The sequence below is a fragment of the Paroedura picta genome, chromosome 14 (assembly GCF_049243985.1).
Source record: "Paroedura picta isolate Pp20150507F chromosome 14, Ppicta_v3.0, whole genome shotgun sequence".
NCBI lineage: Eukaryota > Metazoa > Chordata > Lepidosauria > Squamata > Gekkonidae > Paroedura > Paroedura picta.
The window spans coordinates 1755302-1767869 of NC_135382.1; the positions used below are offsets into that span (position 1 = coordinate 1755302).

General features: G+C 50.3%; 1 protein-coding gene across 4 annotated transcripts in view; it reads right to left on the reverse strand.

The window, feature by feature from the left end:
* Positions 1-8498: 8498 nt before the first annotated feature.
* The window catches only part of TERT (telomerase reverse transcriptase), a 28588-nt gene continuing 24518 nt past the window's right edge, over positions 8499-12568 (reverse strand). Inside the window, exons 15-17 of one of the 4 annotated variants that reach the window (XM_077310551.1) lie at positions 11801-11938; positions 9077-9148; positions 8499-8774 (exon numbers count right to left, since the gene is read on the reverse strand). In XM_077310551.1, the coding sequence (XP_077166666.1) occupies positions 8671-8774; positions 9077-9148; positions 11801-11938 (314 nt within the window). In that variant the 3' untranslated portion in view covers positions 8499-8670. Of the gene's footprint in view, positions 8775-9076; positions 9212-11800; positions 11939-12568 lie in introns of those variants that run through there. The other 3 variants (XM_077310549.1, XM_077310552.1, XM_077310553.1) reach the window with 3 other exon arrangements.

Sequence of the window (12568 nt, forward strand, 5' to 3'; positions counted from 1 at the left end):
GGAGACGGACTGAGTGGGGATCTGATAACCATCTTCAAGTATTTAAAATGGTGCCATATGGAGGATGGAGCAGAATTGTTCTCTCTTACCCCAGAAGGATAGACCAGAATGAGTGGGATGAAATTAATTAAAAAGAAATTCCATCTAAACGTCCGGAACAAGTTCCTGACAGTTAGAGCGGTTTCTCTGTGGAACAGGCTTCCTTGGGAGGTGATGGGTTCTCCATCTTTGGAAATTTTTAGACAGAGGCTGATTCTGTAAAAGCTCAAGGGGGTGGCAGGTTACAGTAGATGAGCAATTGGGATGGGAGTGTCCTGCATAGTGGGGGGGGTTGGACTAGATGACCTATGAGGTCCCTTCCAAACTCTATGATTCTATGATTCAATGATTCTATGATTCTATGATCTGGTTGGCCACAGTAGAAAATTGCTGGGTGACCAGGTCATCCTTTGCCTAGTGTACCATAAAACCCTGTGCCAGGCCAAGTAACTTTGGACTTCACAGCATCATTGGGACCTGCTGGCCTAGCCCAATTTGCAGGATTCTCGTGAAAAACAAAATGATGGCACACGGCTTGTACCCCTCTTGAGCCTCTGAGGCAGAGAGCCAGGGAGAAGGGTGACGGGTGGCCCTAGAAGCTCTTGATGGAGCAGCCCTTCGCCCCTCTGGTGCGGCCACTTGTTCTGCTTCCAGAAGGTAAAAAGAAGGGACAGATCAGTGCTGTTGGTGACCCCCCATCTCTCCACTGTTCACTCAGGGCTGGGAAAAGGACATGGATGTTGCTTTCCTTGCCACTGTCTGCCCTCTCTTGAATCTATCATCCTCTGTAGTTACTGATTGTTCAGTTTTCCTACCAGGATTTATTGCCTGAGTGAATCCAGTTATTTACTGACTCTGCCTTAATGGAGATGGATTTTGTTTTGTCAAGAGAGAGGAGAGTCAGACAAACAAGCTTCCAGGCAACAGGGATCATAAAAGCTTCACTTAAAGAGAGCCTGTTTGGCTCAGCGTTCATTCAGTCCAATGAGATTTCAATATGTGCATTCGTAATTGAGGGGAAGTGCAGAAGTCGAAAGGACAAGTGAGCGTCTCCCTTCGAGGACTTGTGCCTCCTGCAAGGACTTCCTGCCATCAGTTCTGCTTGCAGCACCTCAACAGGCAACGGCAAGAGGGACTGGTTGCTGTGCGGACTTGCCATGTGCCTTTGGAGGATGAACTAAAAGTGATTCCCTGGGGACCACCCAGTTATGCACGGGGCGGAAAGGCCAAGCTGGCGGCGGCAGGGCAGCGGGGTGCATCCCTGCTTACGCATGACATTGCTGCCAGCCCAGCCCTGCCCTGCACCGTGTTAGGGCATCTGTTGGCTCCCGGCAAGGGAATGCTCATTTTTCAGCATTTCCGTGTTTGCCGTGGCCGCCATCAGAGGCCAGGCCGGGCCAGGCCCATGCTCTCCTCCGCCTACAGTGTTCCCACAGGGACATGAAATGCCCGTTCGGCTTCGCAGTGCTGTGGCATTTGTGCACTCCTCATAATGGTGGGATAGTGGCATGCAGCTATTCCACCATTGTGCAGTGGGACCCCCGTGCCCTCGCCCCCCCTCCCACCACCATGAGGTGTGGAGGAACCCACCAGCCCCACGTGCACAACTCTACTGCGTGTGCTGGAGGATTTTGTCACAGAAAACCAGCAGTGCATTATCAGTCCAAGACTGGCAAATGGAGACGAGAGAGATGTTTCATTCAGACAGGGGCCCTCTGCAAAGCAGGGAGAGGCAAATGATGGGCAGGAAAGGCCCCAGGGCTTCACCCCTCTGCAGACAATGTGGATATAAAGCCGGATTCCTTGCTTTAGTACCAGGGAAATGCTGCATACTCCACCTTTCCAAACGTAACCTTCTGGTGAAGTTTTTGGATTTTACTTGCAAGGAAACATGTCACCAACAGCCCATAGAGACATTATGATGTTTAAACTTAACTTATTATAACATTTCAAAGCAATGCCCCCAATATTTTATCCATATCATTCCATTTCTATGAACTGCATGCCGTGCCTCACTTCTCACCGAAGGAGGCGATGGGCTCTGACTGGGGGATGTTCCATCTTTTGGGAAAAGGCAAACAGAGGGATCTGCTCAGCAACCGCTGATGAAACCTTTTGCTGCCTTTTGCTTCTTGGTGGAATATCCCCAGCTCAGAGCCAATCGCAGCCTGCAGCCTGGGGAGGGAGGAGCCACCAAAGAACTGATCCAGAGGGCCAGGTGTTCGGTGCGCTGGGCTCCCCAGATCACCTTGACCACCATTGGAGGGGGGTGGGGAGCCCACAATCTTTGGAGGGAGGGGGGTGGCAGGGGGCCACTAGGACAGGTGGCCACTGCTGAGAGAAAAACTGCATACAACATGTTGGAGAATTGTGCAGTTAGATTTGCCCCCACTTTTCCTTCAGATGTCCTTATGGGGAAACGGATGTTGGTACCAAGCCATGTCTTAGGGCCTTTTCGCACGGGGATCTTTGTTGCAAATTGTTTGCGGAATGAAAAATCGCCATTTAAAATAGTGGAATTCGTCGTTATGCATACCTGCCTTTGTAGTGGAATCAGTTGCGTTTTTTAGCGTTTCCCACAGGCTTCCGGTCTCGGCAGAAATCGCTAGAAAGGAAGCGCTATTGCCAAGCTCGTCCCGCCCCTGGCCGTCAAGCAGCCAATGGGCAGCCGTTAGCATGCTCCCAAACAGCCCCTTTCCCTTTAAGAAAGGTTTTTTTAAAAAAACAGACCCATAGCAACGAATCTAGGTAGATTCGTTGCAACGGAGAGACCCATCCAGCTGCCTAATGTGAGCTGTCGTTTGATTGTATGATCGTTGGCACGCTGCCTCGAGTGATAAAAAAAAAATCCCCCCCCCCTCTCACGGGCCCGATTTTCGGCTGAATTAATGTGTAAAAAATAAAGGGACTTTATTTCAGCAAACGGGCTTTTATGTGGTTTGTGCTTAGTGACTAAAGGTGAAGGACTGAAGCCAGGGAAGCCTCTAAACAGAAAGAGGCTCGCTGGTGTGTTTATCCCCGCTCGCTCGGAGAAAAAAAAAATGGTGATCGCTTCGCCGGAAGATCGGAGGAGAGAGCCAGGGGGAGGGACTTTGAAGAACCCGCAACAATGGTAACGCACAGGTCTTTAGCGCTACTGTTGCAGATTGGTTGCAGGAGTGTATCGCTATCCGGAGGGTGAATCCACTTTTCTGGATTCCCCTGAAAGCGCTACAACGAAGCGCTTTTTGCTGATTGGTTTCAGGAGTGTTGCAGATTGTCTGCGACGTCGTGCGTTAAGGCAAATTAGTAGCGTTTTCAATTAGCAACCATTGTGCTATTTTGAAGCCGTGCGAAATGGCCCTTAGTTAAACAGGTAGGGAGGTAAGAACTCCTCCCATCCTGGCAGTTGGGCTGTCAAGGTATGGGAAGCAGCTGTTTGCACCTGAGCAGTCCCCAAGGCTGTCCACACAGCAAGGAAGCCGACAAGCTCAGCAGGGTGTTCCAGTTGGACTACAAATGGTCCCTTCAGGACAGACAGAGAGGTGGGGTTGCCCACACGCTGACCTTTCCACTACTAGCAGCGAGAAATCCTTCCTCCCTAGGGGGATGCCTTCCAGATTCCTGGGAGAGGAACATGCCTTCCCATTGCCTTCCCATTGCTATGCAGAATATTGTGGGAAGTATGGGCAGAGGGCATTCTACCAGATCCCTTTGGCTCTCAGATCTGCTGGACCTCGTGATCAGGGAGTGCAGTCTTCTTCTCTTGCTCGGGATCTGCTGACATTAGGCTCTCCCCTGCCCCATGATGTGTCACATTCACACCTGGCAGCCCGGAATTTAGGCAGTAGCCATTCCTACTGTTTGAAGTGGAGTCACTTTGAATCATGGGCTTCTCAGAGGGGCTGCACCCATTTACTTATCCAGTACATATGGATTTGGACTATATTTCACCCACAAAGTAAGGCACCAGTTCTTGAAGAAGTTGATTAATGCCCCCCCCCCTGACACCCTGGATTGTTCTGCAGTGGTCTCTACCTGACGTATCAGCTGCCTTCGTGAAATCTCTCTCTCTCCTCAAAGCCTATAAAATCGAGAACAGGCCCCGCCCACCAGGAGACTTTAGAACGTTCAGGAGACAGGGAGGGGCCTCCAGGGGGCGGGGCTGCCCACCTTGCAGCAAGGGCTTCTCCTTCCTCTTTTCTCCCTTCCTTCAGGAAGTGAGGGGAAAATATTACTGGCTGGCTGAGGGGAGGGGGTGAGATGGGTCTATGGAGAGGAAGGGGAAGGAGGGAGCAATCAAAGAATGGGGATTGGGCCATAGGAATAGATGGGTGGGGAGCGCAATTTCTGTTTTTAACCTTTATTGTTCATTGCCTCATAGTGTGAATGCATTATTCCGCATGCTGACACCATTAAAAAAGACCCAATCCTGTCTCCACATCCACCAAGGGCAAAGGAAAAAGAACCAAAACGTGTCTTCCCTGGCCTGAAGGGAAGGGGAGTGCAAAATCCAGAGCAATGGGCCACTCTTCCTCACACAGCACTTCAGCCACACTTTCCTCCGCGCAGAAATAAAGATTTGGGGAAGCCAACAAGAGGCAAAACCCTCTTCCACCCCCAGGCTGTGTCTCCAGGGGTTTGTTTCAAAGGACTTCTGTTAATCCCCTCCCTGAGCAGACTGCCCCCCCCCCCCAATCCCTCTGCCTTGGCTCCCCGGGCCAGGGGTGGCACCCCACCTTTCCCACAAACAGCAGATTAGGGAATGCCCCCTGCTGGAAGGGGGGGGGGAGAAGCCAGAATGGTAAATCTGTCGCTGAGGGGGAAAGTGGGGTCATTTCCTTGTTGGAGAAGACCCTGAACGCTGCTTCAGAAAAGGGAGGCTTCCGAGAGAATGGCAGCTCTGCAGCAGCTCCCAGCCCCTTTGCTCCCTGCCTCCCAAGAGCTGCTCTCGGCTCCATGTTCCCATGTCCAGACAAAATGGCTCCAGCAAAGTCACTCGCACACACATGCCCTGGAACTCACCCTGGGCTCCACACCCACCGTTCCCACACCAGTGCAAGCCCTGCATTCAGACTAAGCACCAGGGGACTCTGTTGCCAGGAGAGAAGCTGCAATTCTGGAGAGGAATTCCAGGGATTGCCAGGTCTTTCCTGAAGGCTGGTTGCCTCAGAGCCCCCCCTCCGAAATGGCCGTTTCTGCCTGGGGAGCCGCTCTTTGTGCTGGGATTCTGAGAAAGCTCCAGGCACCACCTGGAGGTTGCCAACCCCAGGGCTGGATATATTCCTTGAGATTTGGGGGTGGGGCTCCAAGGGGCATGTTGCGCAGGAGTCTCCCTGCAAAGCAGCCGTCATCGGAAGCTGAGCTGCACTGGTGGTGCTGAGGGGTGGCCCACGGGCCAGGGCGAGGGCGGGGGCATGCCCACCTGGCTGATGGGCTCCGGCCAGCCATTCTGACCAGCTGCTCCCAAGAGCTCCACTGGACTTTTTCCTCCATGGGCTTTATATGCCAGCAGCTGCACTGGCGGCCACTGGTGTTCGGGAGCAAGTTCAAGGCTTGACCCTTAAGGCTCTCCGGGGCGTGGGCCCCACAGACCTGAGGGACTGCTTTTCGACCAGCTTGCCTGGGAGTGGCGGGCAATAACCTAAAAAAAGAAACCAAATAAATATATAACCTGAGACTCAACCTCTGCAAGTGATTCATGCTTCAGATGGCTTTGGAGGATTTCCCAGTCGTGTCTTCAGAGAGAGTGAGATTTAGCAGCCGATGCAGTCCCTGTTTGTTCTTGAATTGTTTTATTATTATTATTATTATTATTCTGTAGGTATTGTTTTATTGGTGGAGGGTGGAGGGAGGGAAATTGGCATTGCTGCACTGTGGTTGTTGGGGAGGGGGCAGTGGAGGGGGGAGGAGGGTGAATAGCAGGGAGGCTGGCCAGGGGTGGGCAGACAGGAGACGTGTGGCAGTGGGGGAAGGGGCATAAATGAGCTTTTGTGAGAAAGGGGGCTGCAGGCACTCCCTTTAACCTTTGTGCATCCTGAGATACGAAGGTGGGGGGACTAGGAAAAAAGCCATTCTCTGGTATTGTGTAATGACAGGTCCATAAATAAGATGACTGCTCCTCTATGGCATTTCCTCATGAAGCAGAAGATGGGGACCTGGGAGGAAGAGGGCAAAACTGCCACCAGCCAGGTGTTTTGTCCTCCACTTGGCAGGGGCTATTCTCCCTGCTCTACGGGAGGTTAAGGGTCATATGCAGGCAGATGGAACAGATATAGAGCCAAGCCAATACACAACTCAATTTCTAGCCATTAAGAGGAAGAAGAGTTGGTTCTTATGTGCTGCTTTTCTCTACCCGAAGGAGTCTAAAGCGGCTTCCCTTTCCTCTCCCCACAACAGACACCCTGTGAGGTGGGTGAGGCTGTGAGAGGCCTGAGATTACTGCTCAGTTAGAACAGCTGTGTTGAGCCCAAGGCCACCCAGCTGGCTGCATGTGGGGGAGTGCAGAATTGAACCCGGCATGCCAGATTAGAAGTCCGCACTCCTAACCACTACACCAACCTGGCTCTAACTAAGAAGTGAACAATAATTTCAGAAATTTGTTATCAGTATCCAGCTCCAAAGAGATAAAACTGGCCTTGGTCTTGGCCCTGGTGAGATCAGAGACCTCCAGGACTGGAAAGCATTTTGGAGGGCCTGAAAGACAGAGCTGTTCCAGCAGGCCTATGGCTGAAGCCAGAAAATACGGCCAAATAGATGTTGGGTTCCCTGCCTGAGAACCCATCGGCCAATAAAATCCTTCCTCATTGAGGGCTGCCTCAGAAGGGTTTAAATTATTAGGAGGCAGTTTTTAAAATGTTTTAACGTCAAACTGTAGGATTGTTTTCAGTTTGATCTCACGCACCCTGAGCTGACCAGGGAAGGACAGGATACCTGTCACCTCTGGCCAAGGCACTGCAAGCCCTCACAATCCAGTACTGAAGGAAGAATGATAATATATTTTTATTCAGCAATGGACTGCCAGTGTAAATGGTGAGGGAAAGGGCGTCCTGCCCTTGGACCATTTGATTTGTTCACTGTGAAAACCTGCGCAGGCAAAATTCACAAGGAGAGAAAGCCAGCAGTCAGGAAGTGCATAACCCTCCCTTCCACGGCCTGCCAGTTCTTCCCTCTGGCTGTTTTTATAACAGAATAAGAGGCACAGAATAGTACCCCACTATCATGTTCTACCCAGAAGTGTATCTCCCATCCAGTATGCTGCTTCTCATTTTTGTGGGGTTACAAAACCCCAGGACTGGAACAATGAATAGCATCACAAGAGGGTCTATGGCAAATCTAGACAGCATCCTAAAAATCAGAGACATCACCCAGCCAGACCCTGAAGATGAAACTCAAATACTTTGGCCACCTCATGAGAAGGAAGGACTCCCTGGAGAAGAGCCTAATGCTGGGAGCGATCGAGGTCAAAAGAAGAAGGGGACGACAGAGAATGAGGTGGCTGGATGGAGTCACTGAAGCGGTCGGTGCAAACTTAAATGGACTCCGGGGAATGGTAGAGGGACAGGAAGGCCTGGAGGATCATTGTCCATGGGATCGCAGTGGGTCGGACACGACTTCGCACCTAACAACAACAAATAATTTTTTTTCCATATTTTAAAAATTTGTTAAAAGCTTTATTGGGTTATATGACCATATATGGTCATGTTGACCCACTCCCTCCATCCCCAAAATGGCCAATGATGGCCTAGAGGGACGGGGAGGGGCCCCGGGTGGGCGTGGCCACAGCTGTGCTTCCCAACCATGTTCTGTACGATCAAATCACTTCTGGGGTTTCTCGAAGCCTGAGGGATGTCCCCTGAGGGATTCCCAATGTAAAAAGAAGAGTTGCTTTTTAGACCTTGCTTTTCTCTACCAGGAGACTCAAGTGGCTTACAAATCCCTTTCCCTTCCTCTCCCCACAACAGACACCCTGTGAAGTAGGTGGGGCTGAGAGCACTTTGAGAAAACTGTGGCTGGCCCAAGGTCCCCCAGCTGTCTGCATGTGGAGGAGCGGGGAATCGAACCGTGCTTGTCAGAGCCCTAGCGGGGAGGGTGAGGCTTTTGCTCGGCTGTCAAAGACTGCTCTTGCCTACAGCATCCAGTTTGAGAGCAGCTGAGAGTAACAGATTCAAAGAAGATTCCACTCAAATATTAGAAAGCGTTTTCTGATGTTGAGTGGAGTCTGTAATGGAAATATGTTGTCTTGGAGGGTGGTGGAGTCTCCTTTGTTGGAAGTTTTTAGGAGGAGATTGGGTGAGCCCCCATCAGGATTTTCTCAGTCCTGAGAAGGCGGGGGGCTGCCCTGGATGGCTCTTGGTGATCTCTTCCAGCTCTGTGAGATCCTGGTTCAGCAGGACACAGCTGAGAACCTCAGGTGCAGAAGGGTTTCCTTGCACAACTTCTTTTCCAAAGCAAAACAAGACAAGACACTCCCCCCCCCCCCAAACAAGTTTCACAAGTTACACATTCCAGGACTATGAACTTGTTTCCTCCTTTCATTATCAAGACAGAGACTCTCTCGTCACATTTAATTTGTAATCCTGCAATGGTTAACTTTTGACTTAAGACAGTGTTGAAACAATTATGCTCTCAAGACAGCAGCTCGTTTATCTGTTAATCCAGGATGACGTTAAAATCTTCACATAGTTGTGGTTCTGTCACTTTCTGCAGCAGCTGCATAGTGGCTTCTGGAATTTCCTGGAGCAACCGCATTTTACCTATAAAGACGGTGCAAGCAGTCAGTCGGTCTGTTCAGACAAACAAGAACACCCACGCCAAGGTGTGAGAGACAGCCCAGAGGGCAAAACGAACACTGGCAACATCCTTTCAGAAGTCAAGTATGGAGGGTCAAACTCAACAGGACGGGCAACCCCAAGATCACCCCTGGCATCTGCTGACATTTTAAGGAGTGAGACCTCAATGCTACCCAGAGCCAGAAAGATGGCATGAAGGCAGGCAGGACCCCCCCCTGCAGTGCCCCCCCCCCCGGGGACAGGTTAAAGGCGTTCCCAACACAGACCTTGGGGCTGCCCGTCTCCTCTATGCGGGTCCAGAGGGCTTTCAATGGGGTGGAGAAATCTTCTAAGAGGGGCTATGGGAGGAATCCAGGAGCAAGAATAGATGGCAGCAATTCCTGCTGTTGCAGCAACAAATACTGATTTTTCAAATATATAATAAATACATAAATAAATTTACAGTCCTTGCACAGAATTTCTGTGGATGTTCCAAACTGTTCTCAATCCACCTCACTGACTGACTGCTGTTCGGACTGCGTGGCTCTCAGGGGATGGCCTTTCAGCCAAGCCACCAGGGCACACCTGCGGCAGAACGAGCTCAGATCAGCCTCAAAGGCTACGGCCCTTCCCTCAGGAGAGCATTTCTGTCTGGCCAACTGCTTAAACCGCAGAGCAAACAAATGGGCACTAAAGTCAAGTACCCGGCTGCTTGCTGGGGGGGAAGGCACTGGCAAACCACCCCGTATTGAGTCTGCCAAGAAAACGCTAGGGTCAGACAGGACCCAGTGCTTGCACAGGGGCTCGGTCTGCACCTGACCCTAATCTCCGCTCTGACGCTGCTTGTTTTCTCATCTGCACTGCTCAGGATTGACTCTGGAGTCACACTACTTATTCCCTAGCCTATCTGAGCGTGGATTTTATCAGCTTCACCGGAGACATGCAGGCCCATGGCACGTCCCTCTGGGTGCAGATGCCCTGCCTCTGTCGGAGTTTCTCCCCCACCCCACCCCACCCCACCCCACCCCAGCAGGGCCTTTCACTGCAGTGCTGCCTTCATGCTGCGTGGAACGTACATGCTCTGAAGGCAAGGAGGCTTTGAAGGCAGCGTCTCTGTGGTGGCCCAGTCGGGCAGCACACTTGGCCTTGGAAACACAGTTTTGAGGGTTCACTCACTCGCTTGCTCGCTCATAAAAGCGTTTCCCTCCCTCCTCCGGAATTGCTTTTTAAAGAAAATATTAAGCACCCCCTTCACTTGAAAAAAAGAACTTGCCAAATTGGGGCGGGGGGAGGAGAAAAGAGCCCTGGCCAGCCCCCCCCCCCCCCCACTGCGCGAGGAGACTTGAGGCAAGGACGGCTCATCTTTGCTTCTGACAGGAATGCTGATCTTATTACTCGAGGGGGCTGGCAATGGAGGAAAAATACTTCCAGCACTGAAATGTATTAAAATCTGAAGCCCGGACGTGAAAGCCCAGCTCCTGCCGGAAATCAATCAACAGGGACCATCAACAGCTCAAACAAAGGGGCGGGGAGAAAAGCCCAAAGGCAGATCCAGCTTTTCATACTAGCTTGCAGATTTAACCGCAATTTGGAGGAGAAAATCCAAGAAAGAAGATAGGTGCAGATGTTAAGGTGATGTGGATTATGAAATGAAGCTAAACTGTGACTGCAGGTAGGACCCAGGTTCAAATCCCCCTTTTACCATGGAGGCACATGGGACGATCCCTCGGACCAGTCACAATGAAAGTAAACCAGCTCTTTGAACGGATGAAATAAAATTTATTATAAGAACACTAAGAACCTCAAAGAATTATTAGATTTTGGGGCCACTATAATTCTAAAGACAGAAATGCGTATGGAATTAAATTGGAAATAGCTTACCAGCTAACTGTAAATGTCTGAGCTGTTGTTAATATACAAGTTTTATTATTTTCTATTTAGCTATATGTTTGATCATCTTTCTTTGTTCTATATATAAATAACCAAGATTGCAATCTTTATTTACGGTCATTTAGACCAAAATTTTAGATGCACTACTATACAATAGCAGTTTCTAAAAGGGAAGGTAATACACTAAAAGGTTAAAAAATGCATCAACAATAAAACTTAAAACTTCTCCACCATAAAAGTCAACATTTAAAAGCATTAATTGCCATTGACTATTTTATAAGGATAAAATGAGCCATAAAAGCAATAAAACTAGCAAAGCTGTTAAAATATAAGACAAAAGATAAGATTAAGAGACGTACAATAAAAACTGCTAACCAAAAAACATAAGAAGTTCTGTGGAGCTATTATGGCTATACATGGGTGATTCAGTCTTTCCTAGTCCTTAAACTAGCCACGCAGATTTTGCTATGAATAACAAATCTTTACTCCACTAATTCACTGACCCGCTATTTCAGCAGAATCAGAATGTTTGACTTTCTCCATTACCTTCAAACCATCTGTACCCCCCTCACTGGCAGTCTTCAAGCAAAGGTTGGATACACACTTTTCTTGGATGCTTTAGGATGCTTAGGGCTGTTCCTGTGTTGAGCGGGGGGTTGGACTAGATGGCCTGTATGGCCCCTTCCAACTCTATGATTCTATGATTCTATGGATAGAAATCAGTGATCCCTTTAAAAAAGTTAAAATTCAGATTTTAAAAATTTAAATAAGGTTTAAAAAAAAATTACACCGGAATTTTTAAATAGAATGCTTCTTGAAGAAAAATATAGGTATTTTCCAAGATACATTATAGTCAAATGTTATTCATCATAAAAGGTCAAACGTTAATCATTAAAGAATATGGATTAGTTTGTAATTATGTCAAATGAGGCTCCTGCGAGAAGCTGGGCCGAGGTGGAACAGGCATTCATGTTGTTTGGTTTGGTTTTGAGACCGCACTTGAGCATCTGTCAGAGTCACCCCATTAGCTTTCCACGCTGCGCGGCTGATATCCTGCGGGGCTGTGGCAGCGGGGAGGGGAGGGGAGGGGAGGACGGAAACACTAATGCAGAGAGACTCACCCTGTTTGAGGGGCATCAGCAGGCCTTTGTAGAGAACTCTGTGTTGGGCCAGTTTGGCGCTGAAGGCCTCATAGCAGAGCCACTGCACAGCTTCCAAGGGAGGCAGCGCTGATGGGCCGGCTGCAGGAAAAGAAACCCCTACGGGAGAAAGAAACAGACGTTGGAGTGGAAATACATTTCGGGAATCTGAGACGGGCCCCGAGTTCAGCAGCAGCTCCCTCAAGGGCACATCCTGTCCACTGCCCTCAACTGGGGGCATCTGCCGTGTTGGTCTACAGCAGAAGTCCGGGAGGTCCCCAACACGGTCCCCTCCGGCATCTTTTCTGGCACCTGCCAAGTGTTTTTAGGAAGTGGAGCGGTGGGGGAGGGGGGGGGGGAGCGAGGACTCCTGCCCAGCAAGGCTCCACTATGGGAGGCTTGACTGGCGGTGCAGTCCTTCTGAAATCCTGCTTTGGCCACAGCACGAGGACCTGCATTTTGCGACTGAAGTTAAGCCGCGGCAACCAATCAGTTTGTGGCTGGTTAGTCCTCCTGCGGCAGCTAGTTGGTTGCTATGCCCACTACGCCAGGGCACCGTCTGCGTCCTGCACCAGTGGCTGCCCTACTGGGCAGCAGCCCCCTGAGCGTGGCAATACCCCAAGCGTCTACCCGGATGAGCCTGCCTCAGGGCAGGCCTGGACCTGTTTCAGCCACGGCGACGTGGGGCTCCCGCAGGCTGTTCCCAGCCCCCCCCCCCCACCAAGCAGGTCACACTCTGGACTTGGTCTT